We start from the raw sequence: 23,364 nt of genomic DNA, 5'->3' as shown, positions 1-23,364 counted from the left end.
CTTAGTTTATTTTATTTGTTTTTCTTTTAAGAATATTGTTAAAGAACATCTGTAATCTTGTATGTTAGATTTTAATGAATGGCCACCATGTTGAAAAAAAATTGAAGTGTTTTATAGCTTATGACTCTAATATACATTTCCCTGATAGTTCTCTGATACATCCTGCCCATTGAATTCATGCCAGTCAATTCCACAAGCTCCTCATTTTGGGTCTGCAGGATTCACAAACTCATCTCACAGGAGAAAAAGCTGCTAAGGAATGTTTATTTGCCTCTATATAGCCTGTGTAATATTAATAAGCTGTTGTTACGCGATAAGTGTCCCAGGTATTTTAAGGGTCTAGGAATTTTCTCTATTAGGAGTTTATGGAGTGTAGAGATTGTTTTGGTGATAACAAAAAGGCTTAAATGAAAAGATTCACTGATTTTCCAATTTATATTAACAGCAATTAATAAGCAATTCACTTGAAGTGGATATCACTATGACAAAAACTACCAAAGGATGCAAGACCAAATCTGACAGAATCTACTTTGATGTTATTTTTAACTATTCAGGGATATCTAAGAACACCTCCGAATATCTAAGCATAGAATATACAGCAGTACTTACACTGAAGTTTTACCTTAAATCCCTGAGCAAGAAAGATATCTTCTCCCAGTGGGGGAAAAAATAACTTTTGAGAAGTATTGTCTATGGATCTCTAATACTCCTGAAATTTCAGTGAAAGAATCTAATTTTTATATTGCTTGGGTTCCTCCTACTTTATAAATGTGGCTGTTAACCCTGTATAGATTCCTCCCACTTTCCTGTGATGATATGTCATTTAACATTATTTCTTAATTATATGTTTAAGATTCTTTTGTGAAATGATGAGCTTTCATCTAGTCAATTTTTTGTGATGTTTTATACTCTTATTTGGATATTCCTTTCATTTCTTCATTATTCTTTATGTCACAAAGCTAGTCCTTTTTTTTCTAAAAGCTGTTCCATGGCTCAAGGGTTACCCTGTCCTTGATTTTTTTCAGAGGGGTAATAAACCAGGCCAGGCTCCGATCAGTCTGGTTTGGTACGGAGATGAAAAGGATTTTGACAGGCCTTTTGTTTATACGTAAACAGATGAGACTTCAGGCCAAAGTGGCCATGTTTTAGAAGTGACCTGAATAATGAAAGAGAAGTGGTCAGCTCTCTAGCTGAGCTGAGCAGTTTAGTTCAGTCTGACCTGGTAAGGAGTTCAACAGTGAGTTGTGTGGAAACCCTCTCTCTCTTTATGTCCTTCACCTTCAACCTGTAAGCATGTGTTCCATTTACACTGGGTTTTAAAGGGAGTTTGCTTATGGGACTGTTGTGTAACAGTGTAATTAAGTCTAGTTTGGATAAAGTGAGTTCTGTCAGGGTTCTTTATTCTGTTCTTTGTGTTTCATTGTGTAATGTTTTGAATAAATTTTTGTCTGTTTTAAAATCTAGTGGTCAATCTGGCTAATCGAGCCTGGGGCCCTGTGGGGCAGCAGTGCTAATCACTGAACCACCATGGTCATTTGATAGGCACATGGATGAGAATGGGGTGGTGTGGGTTGGATGGGCTTCGGATTGGTTTCACGTATCGCCATGGCATCGGGGGCCGGGGGGCCTGTACTGCGCTGGAATGTTCAATGTTCTATGGACCCAGTACTGACCCACCACTGGTCACAGGCCTCCAGTCCGAAAAATATTTCTGTGCGTTTTCTCCATATCTCTGTAATTTCTATCAACCTCTGCAAAAGCCCATTTTCTGTAACTGCTGTACAATCTCTATACTTACTCCCTGTCTGTATAACCTCCTCCAGTCCATAAACCTCAGAGATCTCTATATTCCTTTATTTCTGGCCTCTTGACCATTCCCTGATTCCCATTGCTCTCCCACTAGCTTTTATTCATAAAATGTATGATACTCATAAACCTTTAGAAAGTACATTCCAACAGAGTTCAAAGTTAACTTTACTCAAAGAACGAAGCAGATGACTTTTCTTTTGTTACCATGTCTGAGGCTCCAGAATATATATCTTTTGACTGACTTTATTTACAATATCCCATCTATCTCAAACTTACAGCCTGAGGTATGACAATAAGAGGTTTCCAGCCCCTCAGTGTACTATGGCAGGAGAGCCTTAGACTGTGACCTATCTATCTGCATTGTGATTCGCCCAAGCCTTAGTGCACTCATAAACCCATAGTCCTGATATTTGGAATGTGCCAATGTGTAACATTCACTCATAGCGCCTTGCACTAAAAGTCCACCAAAATATGTGAGTCCCTCACCCCCACCATACAATGGCAACACGTGGGCAGAGTGAGATTCTGACCATGTAGAAAGGATTTGATAAACAGCACCCATCACCAGGCCATGTTTCTGAAGCGGACAAACACGTGATTAGCCACTTTAGTAGCAGATTACTTTCCTCTTTTGAGGAAGAGTGAACCCAGTCTTGCAAGTTAATTCTGTTTCTCTGTCCACAGATACTGCCAAACTGATTGAGTTTCTCAAGAGTTTTCTTTGTTTCAGTCTTCCAGCAGCTGCAGTATTTTGCCTTTATTCAGGCAGATTATTATCCGAATGATAGATTGGGAAAGGGGGAGGTGCCACAAGACCAAGGAGTTCTGGTACCCTAGCCGCTGAAAGTAAACATGCACGTTCAGCAGGCAGTGAAGTAAGCACAGAGAATATGTTGGCCCTCGTAGCAAGAGGATTTTGAGTACAGGAGCAGAGATGTTTTACTGCAATTGTACAGGATTCAAAGTTTCTGAGATGATTTGTAGCTCGGGTGCTCGTTGTTGTGGTTCTGTTCGCTGAGATGGGAATTGGTGTTGCAGACGTTTCGTCCCCTGTCTAGGTGACATCCTCAGTGCTTGGGAGCCTCCTGTGAAGCGCTTCTGTGATCTTTCCTCCGGCATTTGTAGTGGTTTGTCTCTACCGCTTCCGGTTGTCGGTTCCAGCTGTCCGTTGCAGTGGCCGGTATATTGGGTCCAGGTTGATGTGCTTATTGATTGAACCTGTGGATGAGTGCCATGCCTGTAGAAATTCCCTGGCTGTTCTCCGTTTGGCTTGTCCTATAATAGTAGTGTTGTCCCAGTCGAACTCATGTTGCTTGTCATCTGCGTGTGTGACTACTAAGGATAGCTGGTCGTGTCGTTTCGTGGCTAGTTGGTGTTCATGGATACGGATCATTAGCTGTCTTCCTGTTTGTCCTATGTAGTGTTTTGTGCAGTCCTTGCTTGGGATTTTGTACACTACATTGGTTTTGCTCATGCTGGGTATCGGGTCCTTTGTTCTGGTGAGTTGTTGTCTGAGGGTGGCTGTTGGTTTGTGTGCTGTTATGAGTCCTAGTGGTGGCAGTCGTTTGGCTGTCAGTTCGGAAATGCTCCTGATGTATGGTAGTGTGGCCAGTCCTTTTGGTTGCGCCATGTCCTCGTTCCGTTGTCTTTCCCTTAGGCATCTGTTGATGAAATTGCGTGGGTATCTGTTTTTGGTGAATACATTGTATAGGTGTTCTTCTTCCTCTTTTTGCAGTTCTGGTGTAGTGCAGTGTGTTGTGGCCCTTTTGAACAGTGTCTTAATGCGATTTCTTTTGTGTGTGTTGGGATGGTTGCTTTCGTAGTTCAGGACTTGGTCTGTGTGTGTGGCTTTTCTGTATACCTTTGTTGTGAATTCTCCGTTAGGTGTTCTCTGTACCATCACATCTGGGAATGGGAGTTGGTTGTCCTTTTCTTCCTCTCTAGTGAATCGGATTCCTGTGAATGTGGTGTTGATGATCCGGTGTGTGTTCTCTATTTCTGTGTTTTTAATGATCACAAAGGTGTCATCCACATTTCTGACCCAGTGTTTGGGTTGAATTTGCGGTAAGACTGTTTGTTCTAATCTTTGCATCCAGAGATGGGTGAGCCCATGGGTATGCCATTGATTTGTTCATATATTTGGTTGTTGAATGTGAAGTGTGTTGTGAGGCACAGGTCCAGTAGTTTGAGTATGCAGTCTTTGTTGATAGGTTCAGCGTCCTGTTGTCTGTTCTGTATGTCCGGCAGGTTGGCTATTGTTTCTCTGGCTAGGGTTTTGTCGATTGAGGTGAACAGTGCCGTTACATCGAATGAGACCCGGAAAGAATAATACTGGCCAAGGGACTCAACTACAACCACAGTCTCTTCTGTCAGTCCATTGTTCCTGAGTGTGCTTTCTAGTGCTGCTAGGAAGTCTGCTGTCTTGGCGTCCCTCAACTACAACCAGTTGTAGTCCCTTGGCCAGTATTATTCTTTCCGGGTCTCATTCGATGTAATGGCACTGTTCACCAATGTAGTGTACAAAATCCCATGCAAGGACTGCACAAAACACTACATAGGACAAACAGGAAGACAGCTAACAATCTGCATCCATGAACACCAACTAGCCACGAAACGACACACCAGCTATCCTTAGTAGCCACACACGCAGATGACAAGCAACATGAGTTCGACTGGGACAACACTACTATTATAGGACAAGCAAAACAGAGAACAGCCAGGGAATTCCTAGAGGCATGGCACTCATCCACAGATTCAACCAATAAGCACATCGACCTGGACCCAATATACCGACCACTGCAATGGACAGCTGGAACTGACAGCCGGAAGTGGCAGAGACAAACCACTATAAATGCCAGAGGAAAGATCACAGAAGCGCTTCACAGGAGGCTCCCAAGCACTGAGGATGTCACCTAGACAGGGGATGAAACGTCTGCAACACAAATTCCCATCTCAGCGAACAGAACCACAACATTGTACAGGGTCTCGGTAAAACTGCACCTTGATGTTTGTGTACAGTTTCGCTCTCTTTATCTGAAGAAGGGTGTTCTGGCTATTGTGGCAATGCGTGGAAAGTTTACAGAACTGATTCCTGGGGTGACAGAACTAATGTGGGCGGCACCGTGGCTCGGTGGTTGGTGCTGCTGCCTGGCGGGGCTGGGGTCTGGGTTCAGTTCCAGCCTCAGGCGACTGACTGTGTGGGGTTTGCAGATTCTCCCCGTGTCTGCGTAGGGTTTCCTCCGGGTGCTCCGGTTTCCTCCCATGATCCGGGGATGTGCAGCTTGGGGTGATTTGACCGTGCTAAAATTTCCCATAGTGGAAGTTATTAGTCAGGGGTACATACAGGGGTGCTGTTCAGAGGGTTGGTGTGGACCTGTTTCCACACTGTAGGGATTCTAATTCGAAGAGAGAGTGGATCAGTTAGGAGTGAATTCATTGGAGTATCGAAGAATCAGGAGGGGGAGTGGATTTCACAGAATTCTATAACATTCTGATAAGACGAGACAGGCTAAAAACAGGAAGGATATTCCTAATGACTCGAGGAGTACAGAGCCTGGTGTCACAGTCTAAGGACACAGGACTGAAATGAGGACAAATGTCTTCACCCAGATAGTAGTGAGCCTGTGGAATCCTCTGCCCCAGAGAGTGGTCATAGACTCACACAGAAACAGACCCTTCGGTCAAGGCCAAAACGTTGAATATTTTCCAGCAGGAGTTAGATATAGTTCTGAGGGCTAAAGGTATGAGGAGAAAATGGGAACAGCGTACTGAGCTGGATGATCAGCCATGATCATATTGAATGGGGTAACAGGCTCAGAGGGCCTGCTCCTTTTGTCTCTGTTTCCATGTCAAAAGACTAGAAAGGGGGCTTGAATAGCCGACTCAAGCTAATGTTTTCAGTGTTTCTGTGTCTTTGTGCTCATGTGAACGTGGGGGCTTCTGCCAAATGACTCTGACAGCCCACACGGGTTTCCATCGGAGCAATTAACCCTTGTCCATTTTCAAGGACATTACAGCCACTTGGTGGTTGAAGATGTTCCTTGGAATGAGCCATTAGGGGAAGGGATCCTAAGGGATCCACCGGGGGGCACAGGGGAACCTTGGTACTCATTGATAGTTGGCAGGATGTGTGTACGGCTTGTTGCAGTCTACACAAAGGTGGCCCTCAGGATGTTGGGCACTTTTCTCTCCCTTATATTTTCCAGTTTGCACATTGTGTCCCTGCAAACACGGTGCATCTTTGACCTCCTAGTGAGCTGGAAGATAACTCGACGCAAGAGTATGGAACAGGCCAGACCGGCAACACTGACAGTCTCGCAGCCATGGCAGCCGTGCCTCCAAATGGCCGACCCCTGAGGCCACCTCTTTGACTAAGCTTTAGGTCTCAGGGGTCCTTTAGGTCATATCCAGTATCTCCTTAAGGAACTGGGTGTGATATGTCATTTTGTGACGCTCCTGGACTACACCTTCGGGCTTTTTAAAATGACGTTAAAAAAGTGCTTTATGAGTGAAAGTTGTTGTTATCACCCTACAACCAAATCCTGTTTTGGAATACTGCAGCTCAAAGTACACATGCAGGGTTACTCACCTGCCCCCGGGTGACTATCTGGCAATGACTACTGAAACCTTATGATGGAGTATAACAGAAAAACAAACAAGGTGAAACAGGAAGGAGCGTGGGTGTCACTAATTGCTGCTTTATTTGCAGGATTGTTCTCTAACACAGATCGAGGCCATTCATTCCTTGTGTCTGTGCTGGCTCTTTGTGGAAGATCTATCCAAATTGTCCCACTTCCCATCTCAAGTTACCATATCACCTCCCCCTTCCCCCACCCCACATCTACTCAAACTGCATTTCTTTATTCCCTTCTTCAAATATTTATCCACCTCCCCCCTTTCACTTGAATCTTGCTTCCTCTGACCTTTCAGGCAATATATTCCAATATATAATAACTGTCTGTGTCAAATAAAAAATACTTTCTCCTGTCCTGCTCCCTCCCCTTCCCCTTGAATATAGTTAATGGCCAAACCTCGAAAGCTCTCTGTGGGTGAAGGATTCCACAGATTCACCACCCACAGAGAAGATACTCCTCCCCACCTCAATCTTAAATGTGTGATTCCTTACTCTGAGATCATGTCCTCTCATCCTGGACTCCCCCATAACGGGAGAGAAACTGCCTCCCTGTGCCCTGTGCCCTGTCCCCTGTGCCCTGTGCATGGTGTTGAGACAGCAAAGTCAGGAGACAGGATGGGGGTGGTGCAGAGGGGCAGTGTGCATGATTGACATAAACCTTTTATTACAGTCACTGGTAACTGAGCCACATGCTTCTCATACTTAAATGAACTTAAATTGAACTAAACTAACTTAATTTAAATTAAATTACACCAATCGACACTCCCCACTGAAGCTACCATCAACGGGAGCATCGGTTAATAACGGCGGTGGGGGGGGGGGGGGGGAGAGGGGAGGGGAGGAGGGGGGAGGAGGAGGGGAGAGGGAGGGGGGGGGGGGAGAGGAGAGGGGGGGAGAGGAGGGGGGGGAGGGGAGAGGAGAGGGGGGGGAGAGGAGGGGGGGAGGAGGAGGGGGGGAGAGGAGGAGAGGGGGGGGGGGAGAGGAGGAGGGGGGGGGAGAGGAGGAGAGGGGGGGAGGAGGGGGGGGGGAGGGGGAGGGGGAGAGGGGGGGTGGAGAGAGGGGAGGCATAGTGGCTCAGTGGTTAGCACTGCTGCCTCACAGTCCCAGGTTCAATTCCAGCCTCAGGTGACTGTGCAAACTCTACACAGACAGTCTCCCCGTGTCTGCGTGGGTTTCCTCCAGGTGCTCCGGTTTCCTCTCACAGTCCAAAGATGTGCAGGTCAGGTGAATTGGCCATGCTAAATTGCCCATAGTGTTAGGTGCATTAATCAGAGGTAAATGGATCTGGGTGGGTTACTCTTCGGAGGGTCAGTGTGGACTTGTTGGACCGAAGGGCCTGTTTCCACACTGCAGGGAATTTAATCTAAACTTACTCCGGGTAGCATTCACTGCACACTTACCAAAACAAATTGCAAAGTTGTGGTCTGGGGCTGCCTGCTTAAGAATGTTTTGAGTGGTCTGGCCTAATCCATAAAGAATCCTTCGTTAAGGGTTTATCAGTGAAGAAAATTTTTCATTCCCCCTGTTTTTGTGGGTATTGTCCGTTTCTGGTTTCTAGTGGTATTCATTAATATGGATCTTTGTCATCTCTTAACTGTTCGATGGCCCAAGTATTGTTTCTGCAATTAATAACTAATCCTCACGTCTAGGTGTGATGTTGTCATACCTCCTTCTAGTCAATGAATAATTTTTTTTAAATTGCTACTTCCTTGTTGCCTGATTATATCATTTGTGTTATGTCCAATCCCTTCCTAACTATTTACTGATTTCAAAATGAATCCTTCTGGATTTTCCTGCTAGCTGCAATGATGTCATTACTGGTTAACTCCTACTTGCATCTTTCTTTGTAAATGTTTTCATGTCTATATGTGTCCTACCTGACAATAATCCTTAATTGTCAATCACACCTTTATTTCTAACTAGCTCCCACTACAATATAATGTATTAAACTAGAATTCATTCTGGAATCTGACTTGAATGAAACATTTTCTTCACTGATAAGCCTTTAATGAAGAATTATTTTAAGATTGAAAGAATAAGAAAGAAATATTCATATAAGAGTATAAAACATCACAAACAAATTGACTAGATAAAAGTTGGGACCATAACATAGCAACTACAGATTGTACGATTGTCTCTCTCGTTGATGAAATCCAGTACCTTAGGGTGTGAGGGCTTCCTGCACCTGTGCACTGTACCTGACCACAAGTAAAGGGCTGAGACCTCCATTGCTTTGCCACCATAATATTCAGCTGACATAAATGTTTACAGGTAAATTACAGAACAGTAACAGGTAACTTTTCCAACTGTTCAATACTTATGCTGAACAGGAACTTCCTTCACCAGAATCTTCAACCTACTCATCAGTATGTCCTACTGAGTTTAAACTTATACATCAATGCTGTCCATGCCTGTGGGATAGAACATCACCTCAAGGCTTAGCATGCAGAGAATTCTTGAACTTTACACTCTTATGTAAATGTATCGAAAGTCTACCAAAGCTCCCTAACCATAGAGAATGTGGATAGAATGAGAGTGGAAATTAGAGTTTAATTTTGAGTCAGAGAAGGGAGAACTATCTGATCAGAGAGAATGCAAAATTATTTATTGAGTCCCTATATTGAACCAATAAATTATTTTGGTCTGAACTGACATTAAGAATCTGCTTCATTGACTCCTTCAGTGCACATGGACAGGGGCAATGTCATGGTACCAGAGGGAAGAGTCAAACTTTGGTACTTTTTGGCCTCAAAATCCAGAGTGCTGATGCCAACCATGGATCTGTTCCCAGAAAAAGGGGTACTGTTCTGTGAAAGAGTGAGATATTTCAAATGATCAATTGCACTGCTTGAAGCCCAAGTAAATGTTGACAGAGGTGAATTAAATCACGTAGCATGCATGAATATTGCATTACTACCAGGGACTCCCTGAACTAACGTCCAACCTACTGTCACCTACTCCCAAGTGATTTTCTCTTTTGAAATGTCCTTAATTAGTTTGCAGCAACAAAGTAGAATATGATGTGTAATATAGATTCTGGACTTGCTATGCATGGGTACAGAGGCATGGGAACCTGCGGGCCTGACAAACCCCTATTGAAAACTTGTCACTGAACCATTTTGAAGCTGGTTGTTACTTGCTCATTTAACTCCTGCCAAACCTTTTAATTCTGTTTTCTATCTCACGTACTGCAGGCCAGACCTTCTGGTGAGGGCAGCCCGTCATTATGAGGGAGCGGAACAGATCCTAATCCGACAGGCTGTGATGTCAGCACGAAGGTTCATCTCCATGGGCCAGGGAGAGCTTCCTCCCATGAATCACTGGGTGGTAGCAGAATGCCCTGCCCGTATTGACATCTCAGGTACTCTTACTTAATGAATACACTCTGTATGAGCATCTTAAAGTCAGATTACCAATCTAGTCTGCAGCTTGAGGTGATACGTTTGTGTTAGTAGCCATGGTTTAGTTGGTAAGACCTCCAAATGTTATAGATTTGAGTCTCTCACCAGAAATTTGAGCATGTATTTAGACTATTTCGCCAGTAATGGTCAAAGTAGCCCACTTATTTTAGTCATATATGGCAATGTGCTTTGAAGGAGTGATTAGCAGATCACTCTGATACCATACCTATAAAGAAATAATGTGACGGATGCCCAAAATCTTAATGAAGGAAGTAAGTCTTCAGAAAGGAGGGGGAAGATTTAAGGAAGACATTCCAGGGTTTAGGGCTTAGGAAGTAAAGGCACAGCCAGTAGTTGTGGAGCAATGGAAGTCGGATGCTCAATGGGCAAGAACTGGAGGAGTATGGAGATTCCAGAGGCTTGAGGAGTTTGCAGAAATGGGGAGTGGTTAGGCTGTGGACAGATTTGAATATGAGGGTGGGAATGATGAAAACATACATTATGTGCTGTACAAGGCATTAAAGAGTCTACAAATATTCGTTCTACCAGATATGAAGAAATACAGATAAAAAGATGACCATTTATTTGTAAGAATACTGATTATTGGACAGATCACTGAAGCAAACAGCGCCCCGTGGATAAAGAGTCAAAAATGAGAAATGAAGTACAAGATTGAATGTTAGGTGATTCAGATCAGAGGGCAAGAGGAACTTCTTTGCGCACAAGGTAGTGATTTTTAAAAAATTCACTCGTGTGATGTGGACATTGCTGGCTGACCATTTATTGCCCTTGAGAAAGTGGTGGTGAGCTGCAGTCTGTGTTCAGTGAGGCTGTGGAATTCAATCAAATCAATGGTTGAAGTGGAAGCTATGAAGGTTCTGCAGTAAAATGGACCAATGGATGAAACTAAAGGAATTGAAGGGTTCAGAGGAGTGAGTAAGTGTTAAATTCACTCTCACTGTCGGGAACTACACCTGTAAGGAGCACAAGTTGCAGCGGAGGCTCCGATGTTGTCGATCTCTCTGTGAACTTGTTAAAAGTGGCCTCCTGCTTGTGGTGTAGCTTTCTCTCTTACATCTGCATATGTTGTTGTCTGATCTGGGAGAGTGAGTTGTAGAGATCTGTTCTAAACTTTTTGTAATTTTTACCCTTTGCCTCCCTGTAATCCAAACACTAACTCAATGCCCAAGTCTAAGATATGTAACCCCTTCCCACAGGTGGCTGGAGTGACACACCTCCGATAACATATGAGCATGGAGGAGTGGTGCTGGATATCGCCGTTCTAGTGGACAAGTGCAAACCAGTTGGTGCAAAAGTGCGTCGCATAGCAGAGCCCAAGCTGCACTTAGTCCTGAACAGTGGAAGCAAAGAGACAGGAATGAGCATGGAGATAGTGTGTCGGACTCTGGAGGATCTGCGGGACTACTCTCAGCCACGTGCACCAGGTATCTTCGACAGAAAGGCTGGTAGACAGGCTGCCTGTACTCTCCATTCTGAGTTGCCAAGATGGTAGGAAGTACATTATAAACCAGCCTAAGATTTAAAAAGGAGATATGTCTGGATAAAAAAATACGTTGTCCATCTCATTCCCATTCTGCCATCCTCAGTTAATCTGCAATGATCTTAAACATATGATATAGTCAACCCCGGTTGATTCATCTGGGAGCATAGGTCCAAATTAATCTCTTCATTGCAACTATGTTACACTTCCCATCCCTCATGTCTGAATTATTCCAGTTTTGACCAATGATCAAAATCAATTGCTTTCACTGTCATCCAAGAGAGCCTGTTCCATTAACTGAACACTCAATGAATTATTGTTTCCCTAGCTTAATTTTGAATTTATTCTTTTCATATGTAGGCTGTGTGTACGGTTTTTCTGGATGAAATAGTTATCCAGTCGCTCTAATTGGGAATCACTTCAGATTTCTGCTGTTGGTCGCTAACTATAGTTCTGTGCATCAGAGGAGGATAGGGTCAGGCTCGGTTCTGATGTCTCCTGTAACCACACGGTTATGGACACACAGGGCTGAATTTCCCTGCTGGTGTTGGAAAACTGACACTGGGACTACTTCAGGATTCCGAGCCTCTGTGTTTTGTCAATGTCTGTTGCCTTAATTTCACAGTTAGGTTGCCTTCACTAGTGTCATCCAATAAGGACTGTTGGAGGAAGGTTTGATGTGAGAGGACCAAGACAAGGAGCCGTAGGGAGGGCCAGTTGGCAGGTCAGAAGATGTGAGCTGCTCGGACTCACAGAGAGCAAGAGAGAACCATAAAATGAAGCCACTAACCTAATGGTCTAAATGGCATGCAAAGCAATAGGCCAGAGCTGTCAGGGACATTATTCCACAGGGAAATGCCTCCCAGATTGTTGCATTTGGCTCGGAATGAGCCATGCTCAACCTTCCTGCTCCTTTATACAAGAGTGTGTGCAAAATCTGACAAAGGCACTGTGACCTCCCACCATGAAGCCGCCTCTAATGTGTTGCCAGGCCCCTAGTCCCTGTACCATTCATAATGTTTTATTACAGTGCAAAATAAAGGCTGAATGCCTTTTTAAATACCTTAATTGTGACTCACAGCTGCATTACACTATTTTGGATTAAACATTGACTTTACCAACTTCAGCACCATCAACTGTGTCCTCCATTTTGTTTCCCTGTATTCCATACTTTGTCTTTCCCTCTCCCAGCTACCCACTCACATGCATATGTGGTTTCCCTGCTGTTGATTTCAGTAGAGCTGACATATATTTTGCCATTTATACCTCTCCGGACCACTCTCGCTTCTCTACAACCATTACCTGTCATTTTATTCTCCTGTAATCTCTAATCTCCTTCGCTGTCTAACCCCGCATCTTCCCTCTTTTATATTTGCTCCTCCGGCCTTCATCTACAGAATAAAACCCATCTCTTTTACATCTCTGTCTGATGACATTGTGTTGTGTTCTGTTCTTCAACAAGTGTTCTATTTATTGACAGGTGCCTTGTTGAAAGCAGCCTTTATCTGCACAGAAATTATACGCTACCCTTCGCAGGTGTTGCTGCAGGATCAGTTAATGTCGGGGTTTGGTAGTGGCTTTGAGCTTCACACTTGGTCCAATCTGCCACACGGATCTGGCCTCGGTGAGTAACCATGAAATAAACGTTTGAGTAGCAGTATCTGGTGTCAAGAGACCCTTTTATTTCACCATTTGCAATCCTTTATTTAGATTTAGAATACTAGTTTTGTACAGGACCACATTGCTTTCCATCCCAATAAAGAAGCCTACCAGGAATGGTCACTTTTCCTTAAAGAATCCCCACATCAAGGTTACTAATTAACCCTTTCTCAATGCATTCTACTGAATATTGGAAATCTTATTCCCTGGTTGATGTCTCAATGAACGGGTCTAAAATCTATCTTGTGCATACCCTTGGAATTCATCCGCCTCCTTCTTGCAAATGTACGTTGCCTAATCTACCTGTAGAATAAAGTCACCCATGAACCCATACAACTACATCTTTGTTGTAAACATATCTTAATTTCCTTTTGAATGTCGTCCTCTACCTGGCCCCTACTGTTTGGAGGCCAATTGACAACTCCCACGAATGTTTTTCACCACTTGCTGCTCCATAGTTCCACCCAGATTGATTACCCAACAAGATTTTCTAAGGCACCATCCTTTCTTATTGCACTGATTTCGTCTTTTACTAACAAGGCCACCCCACCTTCCTTTTCTTTCTCCTGTCCCTCTGCAATTTGAACACTCTTTCAGTTCTCAGCCTTGGTCACCTGTAGACATCCCTCTATAATCACAATCATATCATATCCATCTACATCTACTTGCACTGTTGATTCATCCACCTAATTTAGAGCCCTCTGTGCATTCACATACAGTACATTTAGATTTGTCATTTAACATTTTTACACTTTTTTTGTGCTATGGCCCTATTTACCACAGGCCCCTGTATCCTTTGCCTTCCACATTTGCTTTTACAGTTAATTTCTAGTTGCCTTTAGCCTGCTTGCAGTAGCTCATGGCTTTTTTTAAATGTATTTTTTTAGTACCAATATGAATCACGACCTCTGTTGATTCCCCCCCACAGCCGGGTGCTCTGGTCTCCTCCCTTAGTCCAAATGTGCAGATTAGATGACTTGGCCACGGCAACTTGCCCATAGTGTCCAGAAATATGCAGGTTAAGTGGATAAGCCATGGTAAATACAGCGTGGGGTGTTGGGTCTGGATGCATTGCTTTTTAGAGGGTCAGAGCAGATGTGATGGGTGAATAGTCTCCTTCTGCATTGTAGGGATTTTTTGATTCATGATACCACAAACCTAGCTGTTGCTGAGAAATAATTTCGGCCAGCAGCATCCAAAATGGAAAATCTTGTGGATAATGAACCCAAGAGACTCAAACTCTCACCCATTCCCTTTCTGCCTGTGCACTCTTTACCTGCAGTGTGGGCACCTCTCTGTATGTGCTATCCACAAAGTCCTCAGCCTTGCAAATACTTATCCAGTCCTCCATAATACCGTGCTGCCATTCCATGTGCACGGCTCACGGAATGTCTTCATGAATTTATGTTTCCCCGTGACCTTACTTTTGGATGTTTTCAAAAATGACCTTTCTCATTCATTTTATCAACTCCTGAACTTCCTGAGGCAACGGTAACTTTCCACTTTCCCTGCATTGATTAAAATATGTCCCTCTCACACTGTCATTCACACACTCAACATTCGCACTCCCATTTGCACCATTATATGCATGCACACACAAATGTTGTATATGGAAGCTCATGGGTACATTCTCTCTCATGCATCTGATAAGTGTACAAACTTAGACTGATTTTGCACTTCATCAATTGCTGTCCTCTAAATACATCAATGCTTTTTCACCACTGACCCCATTGACATCGCTTGACTTGGCACAACCCTAAGGTTTTATCTAGAGGCTATGAGTAATTGTAATGTATATCGTGCGGCAGAGTAGCTCAGTGGTTAGCACTGCTGCCTCACAGTGCCAGGGACTCTGGTTCGATTCCAGTTCGAGCAACTGTCGGTGTGGAATTTGCACATTCTCCCTGTGTCTACGTGGGTTTCCTCCAGGTGCTCCGGTTTCTTCCCACAAGATGTGCACGTCAGGTGAATTGGTGATGCTAAATTGTCCATAAGTGTTCAGGGATGTGTAGGTTAGGTGCATTAGTCAGGGGTAAATATAGGGTAGGGGAATGGGTGGATTACTCTTCAGAGAGTCATTGTGGACTTGTTGGGCCAAAGGGCCTGTTTCCACACTGTAGGAATTCTATGATATCAGTTGTGAGTTACAAACACAAAAAACAGTATGACAGACGGGTGAAGCCTGTAAAATGTAAAAGTGGAACAGTGAAGTTCTGGGTTGTGTACTGTTTCTTGTGTTTTTAGGTACAAGCAGTATCCTTGCAGGGGCAGTGATGGCAGCTCTGATCACAGCTGCTGGGAAAACCTGCAACACCTCGTCCCTCATCCATGCCGTTCTTCACCTGGAGCAGATGCTGACAACAGGTACGGACTATCCCTGATCTCCAAGTTATCGAGGGAATTGATCTGGGTTAATGTGGTGAAGAAATTCAATTCCAGGAGAGATAAGTTGACAATTAGAAGCAGGAAGAGAATTTGAAGAACATATTCACAGAGAGATTTGTGAAACAATTAGCTTGGAGAAGAAGTTTATAAGGGATTTTTGAGGTAGAATGGGATTGAGGGGAATGGTAAGTAGGTGGGTCAGTGTAATTGAGGTTTATTGAAAATCGCTGTGCTGGTCTCCCTGAACATCCTTGTGTGATCCTTGAGAGTTACAGTATTTAACTAGGCTGATTTACATCTAAAACAGCAACACTTTAGATCCAACACACTATACAGATAAAATCAGACAACCCATGAAGCTTTACATGAGCAGATTAAAGAAAAATTTGCCACTGAGCCACGTAAAAAGACATTAGGGCTCATGATGTGAAACTCAGTTAAAGAGTTAGGTTTTAAGAAGGTTGTATAGAAGGAAAGAGATGGAGGAAGGGAATTCCAGAGTTCAGGGACCAGGAAGCTAAACGCACAGGCAACAATGGTATCAGGATTAAAATCCAGCACGCTCCCCCAAAATTAGGGAAGCACTATTATCTCAGAGGGTTGTGGGGCTGGGAGTGATTACAATGATAGGGAATCATAAGGTAATGAAGGAATTTAAAGCTAAGGCTGAGAATTTTAATATCAATGGATTGTTTAATCCAGGAGCAAGTGGAGGTTAGCAAGCACAGGGTTGATGGGTGAATGGAACCTGATGTAAGGAAAGACACAGGCATCAGGGTTCTGGACGCTGTCCTGTTTACAGAGAGTAGGGGGTGGGAGGGCAGCCAGAGTGCTTTAGGATTGTCAGGTCTGGAAGAACCACGCACATCAATGATGGTTTGAGCGCACATTAGATCAGGCAGAGATAGAATTGGATGATGTAGCAGCAAAAACAGCTCAATCGGTTTAACTTTGGGAAGCTTCTAGGAACAATTATTCAAGATAGAATTGATAGTTTGTGGAAGAATGTGTGTTGATTCAGAATTGTTGGCTTGGGTATTTTAAGGGAAAATCATGTCTTAACTTCTTTTGAAGAGTGACAGAGCATTGATAGGGGAGACTTTGATAATGTAGTATATGTGAACTTTTAAAAGATGTTCGATACAGTGCCATACAATGAACTTATGAGGAAAGTTATTGGTTATGGAATTAAAAAGGACAGTTGCAGCATGGGTAGAAAATTAACTGAGGGATGGGAAACAGAGATTAATAGTTAAGGGGTTTTTTTGGGCTGGAGAAATGTTTGTGGAGTTCCCCACAACTCTTTCTTTCCCTGATATATAAATGATGAAGATTATGGTGTGCAGGGGATGATTTCAACATTTGTGGACAGCACAAAACTTGGGAGAATTGTAAACTGTGAGGAGGACAGTGCAGAACTTCAAAAGGACATAGTCAAGTCGGTGAATTGGGCAGATAGGTGGCAGATGAATATGAATGCTGAGAAGTTAGAGATGATACACTTTGAGACAAACAACAGGAAGTGACAGTATAAAAGAGAGTATTATTCTAAAGGCAGAAGCAGAGAGATGTATATGCACATAAATCATTAAAAATGGCAGGACAAGTGGAGAGAGCTGTGAATAAATCATACAATAGAAATCATAATTAGGGACTGAGATTACAAGATAATGATAAATTTATATAAAACACTGGTGAGATCTCAGCTGGGGAGTTGTATATATTTCTGGACACCAAATTATAGGAAGGATGTGAATACATTGGAGATAATGGAGAAGAGGTTTACAAAAACAGTTCCAGGGATGAACCATTCAGTAATGAGGAAGGTTAGGAGAAGTTTTTTGGAGAAGTTTGGACTTTTTTCATTGGAAAAAAGGAAGAGAGGGACCTAATTGAGGTGTACAAGATAATGAGAGGCATAGATAGAGTTGATAGCCAGAGACATTTTCCCAGGGCAGAAATTGTTAACATGAGGGGTCATAGTTTTAAGCTGTTTGGCGGAATGTATAGAGGGGATGTCAGCGGCGGGATCTTTACGTAGAGAGTTGTGAGAGCATGGAATGCGTTGCCAGCAGCAGTTGTGGAAGCGATTCATTGAGGATATTTAAGAGACTGCTGGACATGCATATGGTCACAGGAATTTGAGGGTTCGTACATTAGGTTTACCTTACATGAGGATCAATAGTTGGCACAACATCATGGGCTGAAGGGCCTGTTCTGTGCTGTACTGTTCTATGTTCTAAGTTGGGACTGTTCCTGGGACAGAAGAAGGGAGATTTGATAGAGATTTTCAAAATCACAAGGGGGTCTGGACAACATGTTCTTGCTTAAAAACAGGTTGAGAACCAGAGGCCACAGTTCTAAAGTATTTTGCTAAAGAAGTAAATTCAGGATGAGGGAAAAGTGCTGATTCACTCAGCGAGTTCTTAGGATACAGGATGCACCATGGAGAGTGGTGGAGACAGATTCAATTGATCAATTCAAGAAGGTGTTGAATACTTGTTTAAATACAAACAACGTGTGGGGGAAAAGGCAGGGGATTGGCACTGAGTTAAAATGATCAAAGAGGCAGTACAAATACCAAGAACTGGAACAGTCTCCATGAGACCAAAGACATAGGAGCAGAATTAGGCCATTTTGGCCCAGGAGGTCTGCTCTGCCATTCGATCATGGCTGATATGTCACTCAACCCCATTCTCCTGCATTCTCCCTTACTATTAAATAACCTATCTATCTTTGTCTTAAATATACTCAATGTCTTGGCCTGTACAGCCCTCTGCGGCAATGAGTTCCATAGATTAACCACCCTCTGGCTGAAGAGATTCTGCCTCATCTCAATTCATTCCGGAGCTGTGCCCTTGGGCCCTAGTCTCTCCTACTCATGGAAACATCTTCTCCATATCCACTCTGTCCAGGCACTCAGTATTTCTAAGTTTCAATCAGATACTCCCTCATCCTGCTAAACTCCTTTGAGTACAGACTGAGAGTCCTCAATCGCTCCTCATGTGACAAGCCCTTCATTCCAGGATCAACCAATAGTTAGCCTGTGCAATCGTATTCTTCTTGACATATAATTCTTTCCAATGGTCCATGAATGAGTACTCGCAGCAAGAGTCATTAGGTAGCAAACCTCATCCCATTCTAACTCAGGGCTGCTGAGGACAATTGTGTTTTTTATGTTCTGAGCAGAGCCCAACTATATAAGTAGAAAATAGACATGAAGCCAACGACCTTCAATTATCAAGCTACGCAGATGAGATTAGCCACTGCCACAAAACACAGAGTTTCTGGTGTGTATTATTGTGAAATTATTTTATAATTCTGTACCAGGCTACCACTTTGAGTTCTTATCTGCCTGGGGACCAGCAGTTTTTATTTCTGAAGTCAATAAGATGAGAGTTCTGGGAGATTTATTAAGACACAAGATTCCACACTTCTAAACAAACAAGAATGAACTTTCTTTTGCAGGGCTGGAACAGTGATATAATCTATAATACACGTGCAGCTTACCTCATGTTAATTCTGGCTGTTAGAAATAAGTGGCTCATGTATTGTAGATTGTATTACTGTGCTATCGTTACACAAGATCAACACCCCACAAAGGGCAACCAACGAAGTCCTGGGCAACTCCCCAGACATTAATGACCCAGTGGGTCTCATCAAATCTCATTAAACTTCACATGAGATTATAATTCTTCACTTTTGCCAATCTAGTCTGAAACATCCCCTCGAGAGCTGCTGAGTCATGGATGTCTCAACAACTGTTCCTGTTCTATACGTTCCATTCTCAGGGTGCAAATTAGCCTCTGTGTTTCCACTTCAAAAATGTAGCTTTGGGCTGTCCTGTGAAAGCATGTCTTTCTTTCTCCTTATTAACATTCCTTCCTTTTCTAGGTGGAGGCTGGCAGGACCAAGTCGGAGGTCTAGTGCCTGGTATCAAGATTGGTCGGTCCAAGTCCCAGTTGCCGCTGCGAGTAGATGTTGAGCGCATTGCAGTGACTGACGCCTTCGTGAAGACTCTGAATAACCACTTGCTGCTGGTGTACACGGGGAAGACGAGACTCGCACGCAATCTTCTACAGGTTCAATTCACTCATCACATAACAAACTCCAGCAGTAGTCACAGTGTCAGGACTCAAATATCCCAGTGTCACAAATCTACCACCATACCCACTGCCCTCAGGGAACTCTCAACTGAAATGTTACACAGTGCCTGGCATTGGCTCTGGTCTGACCATGCTCACCACGATTCTGAGAGTGGCTGGGGAGGTGATGGGTGATCATTTCCACATAATCCAATTGGGTGGGCAATTTGTGCCTCTGATCTTATGGGCAGCAAAAGTGTCACATGCACAACCCTACAGGCAACTGTCCAATAAAAAGGGATGGGAGGAGGGCTCTTTGCTCGCTTCTGAGGTCATTTGGGATGGGTCTCTGAATAGGTTTACCTCTCCACATCTCCTAATGTGATCTCTGCAGCCTGTTAGTCTGGGCAAGCAAGATCTCAGGATTAGCTGAACATTGGGTCCATCACTCAACGCCAGTTCCTTAGCCTGTTTGACATCAGAGTGGTAGTCACCACTGTAATGACACTGTCGGAGGTAGAGGTGCTGGCCTCCAATGGTTTGACAGCGTTTCCTGCTGGAGACCAATAGAAATCCTACCTCAGACTAATTAAAGGACCATTTACTCAGCAATAACTTGCTCACAGATGCTCAGTTTGGCGTCCACCAAGATTATTTGGTTACAGATCTCATGATAGTCTTGGTTTAAATATGGACAAAGGAACTGAATTTCAGAGGTGAGGGGAGAGTGACCACCCTCAACATCAAGGCTATGTTTGGATCATGTGTGGCTCATAAAGCCCAGGCAAAACTGGAGTTAACAAGAATCTGGGGCAACACTTTCACCTGCTTGGAGTCAGGTTAGAGGCAGGGCATTCTGAAGTAAGTAATTCACCTCTTGAATCCCCAAGCCTGTGCAAGATTAGCAACGCACGATCCAGGAGTGTGATGGAAGCCTCTCCACTTCCCTGCCTGAGTGAAGCCTGCTATCATCCAAAGCAAAGCTGTCCATTTGATTGGTATGCCCTCTGACATCACCACTATGGAGCATTGTGTACTATCTACAAGATCCAAGGCTTATCAGACAGCATCTTCTGAGATCTTTACCACCTAGAAGGACAAGGACAGCAGATGCATGGAAATATCAACTACCAATTCCCCTCCAAGCCACTCTGCTGACTTGGAATAATATTACTGTTCCTTCACTGTCAAAGGCTCAAAAACCTGGAACTCCCTATCTAACAGTGCTGTGGGTGCCTTTGCACTGTAAAGAATGTAGTAAATCAAGGCAGCAGCAGCTCATCACCACCTTCTCAAGGTATACAGCAAACATTGTTTTGTCTGGCACCTTATAAACTGTCACTCTTGTTAAACCAGCAAAAAATATATAACTCAAATACTGTGAACTTTACTGTATTATCCTATCCATTTACTATAGTTTTTCAAATTGATTTACCTCAAGGTAAATATACGTATGTTCCAATTGAATAGCCACACAAAATAATGTGTGCAATCTCAAGTCAACTTCTCCTCAAATACCACAATCTACGAGTAGTCAGTTGAGAATGTGAGAGGGCTCTCGTCTGATTAAGTTTTTATTAAATTCAAAGTTACATTGTTATTAGAGTGATTAATACTGTAAATAAAATATAACAATAATGTGTGTACCCCCTGCATTATGTTTCTATGACTTAGTGTGTGTTTTATTTTAATTATAGGACCTTTTGGTCCACTCCTGGTCCTATTGTGCCAGATAATAAAAGGTTTACTGTGCAGGAAATTCTGACTTGCCTGCCTCAGCCATAGCTCATGAATAAAAAAGACATTTTTAAGAAGTTCTACTGAAGCGCTTTTCTTAGACTGTAGTAGTTGGAAAGCGGGCAGACTGGACAGCTGGACGCATCTCTGGAGACATAAAAACTGCAGATGCAGGAATCCAAAGTTGACTGGCAGAAGGCTAGAAGAACACAGCAAGCTAGGCAGCATCAGGAAGTGCAGAAGTCAACGTTTCGGGTGTAGCCCTTCTTCAGGACCCTTGTCTGAGGGAAGTTTAGAGTACGGAAGTAGTTTTAATCCCAGTTTTTGAGATTTGTTTTGGTTGTTTTGCAGGATGTACTGAGGAGTTGGTATGCCAGAGTGCCCAGTATTGTGGAGAATGCGGATGCGCTGATCAGGAATGCAGAGGAATGTGCTCAAGCTTTTATCAAAGGTAAGCAAAACTGCTGGACCTGCCATCAGCACTATCACAGAATCAAACAGTGGAAGGCACACTTGCTAGTGTCTTAGCGATCAGAACGCTCCAAATAAGATTCCAGATAAAGCCAGATTCCATATTGATAGTAAGTTACATTGACCAGCTGATCCCCAGATTTAGCCTCTGACTTGGACTGGGTTAGAGAAAGAGAGGCAAGAGCCTGTCTTGTGTGTTGACCTGCTTCCACACACAGCCATAGGTGATCAGGTGGCGACCCAGTACCGTTTTCCATTCTGGTCATTTGGTTTTCACCGTGAGTGCACCATGGCTTTACCCAGGATTAATCCATCGATGCTGTCCGAATTCCTTTTCACAAAACTATGTGTAATGTTTTTCAGTCAAGGAAAGTAAACAAAGTGCCCTGCACACTGCCTCCTCTTAACAATGGATTCTAGCATTTACCCAATGTTATGCTAACTGGCCTATAGTTTCCTTTCTGTTTCCCTCTTTCTTGAACTGACATGTTACATTTATGGATTTTACAATCCATTAAGACCTTTCCAAAACCTAGGGAATTATGGAAGACTACAAGCAGTACATCTACTATCTCTCTATCACTTCCTTTAAGACCCTAGGCCACAAGCACTCAGGCTGAGGAGACCTGCCAGCTGTTAACCTTGTTAGTTTTCCAAGTACGTTTTCTGTAATGATCACAATTAGTTTAAGCTTCTTCATGTTTTTTTGCCTAATTTTCAAGGTGGAAGCAGTGAGAAACACAGCAGTGGGACAAAGTGAAGGGGGAGTGAGGAAAGCAGTAAATGAGGGGCCTGGAAAGCAGTGGGTAGGGAGATTGTGAGGGGGTTGGTTGGATGAAGTGAAAACTGAGAGGTAGGACAAGAAAGCAATGCACAAGTCAGGAAAGAGGTGAGAAGGAGTTATGATCCCAGCTGATAGTAATACTGGACAAGTCTGATTCCAGAATGAAGCCCAGCTTGATAGATCATGTATTTAATTTTTGCTTTTGGGTTCCATGGTGGTTAATCACAGAAACGTATTCACACGAGACTGCACGTGTGCTTCAACAAAAGAACATAATTTTATTGTGCAAAAAGAAAAAAAAATCAAAGAGCTATAAATAAATATATACCATATATATGACAGTAGGAAGGATCTTAACACAAACATCAATACAAAGTTTCAATCTGTTTCTCAACAGAAACACAATCCCAGAGAGAGATCACTCCTATGGCAGTTTTTTATATTTTTCTTAATCTTTCCTACTCTTGGTCCCTAAAGATGATTCCTGTTGGAGTCCACTGACATGAACTTCTTACCAATTCTGATAGCCTGATCTGAGTTTTAACAACTTTAAGTTTTCTTTTCAAACTCTCCTGGCTTAGAAGCTAGAAACTACTTATGCTGAGGTGATGAATTACCCTGAACTGACTGGAAAAGCTTGCTCTCCCTGCTATGAGAAAACTTATTCTACCTTTTAAACTGATCTCTAGATTCTTCTAAACTAAAATCTTGAGTCCTGAAGTCAAATCTAAACTTAATGTTTATGTTATCTGTCATAAACATAGCGGTATAAACATCTTATCCATTATCATTCCAGGGATTCAATAAACAGTTGGCTTCTTAGAAATGATGTACTTCGGTCACTGTTCAAAATTGAGTTTCTGATCTCCTTAAATAATCTCCTCACTAACCAAAGTCCA

General features: G+C 43.1%; 1 protein-coding gene across 2 annotated transcripts in view; it reads left to right on the top strand.

Moving 5' to 3' along the window:
* The window catches only part of LOC132824028 (L-fucose kinase), a 363,536-nt gene that overhangs the window by 336,639 nt on the left and 3,533 nt on the right, over positions 1–23,364 (top strand). For both annotated transcript variants that reach the window (XM_060838278.1, XM_060838277.1), the window contains 6 exons: positions 9,637–9,803; positions 11,061–11,288; positions 12,825–12,968; positions 15,248–15,367; positions 19,283–19,470; positions 21,562–21,661. In XM_060838278.1, coding sequence (XP_060694261.1) covers positions 9,637–9,803; positions 11,061–11,288; positions 12,825–12,968; positions 15,248–15,367; positions 19,283–19,470; positions 21,562–21,661 — 947 coding nt within the window. The remainder of the gene's footprint in view (positions 1–9,636; positions 9,804–11,060; positions 11,289–12,824; positions 12,969–15,247; positions 15,368–19,282; positions 19,471–21,561; positions 21,662–23,364) is intronic.

The sequence above is a fragment of the Hemiscyllium ocellatum genome, chromosome 17, assembly GCF_020745735.1.
Source record: "Hemiscyllium ocellatum isolate sHemOce1 chromosome 17, sHemOce1.pat.X.cur, whole genome shotgun sequence".
In the NCBI taxonomy this organism is placed as follows: Eukaryota; Metazoa; Chordata; class Chondrichthyes; order Orectolobiformes; family Hemiscylliidae; genus Hemiscyllium; species Hemiscyllium ocellatum.
Note: the sequence above shows the minus strand (reverse complement) of the source record. Positions and strands in the feature narration are given on the sequence as shown.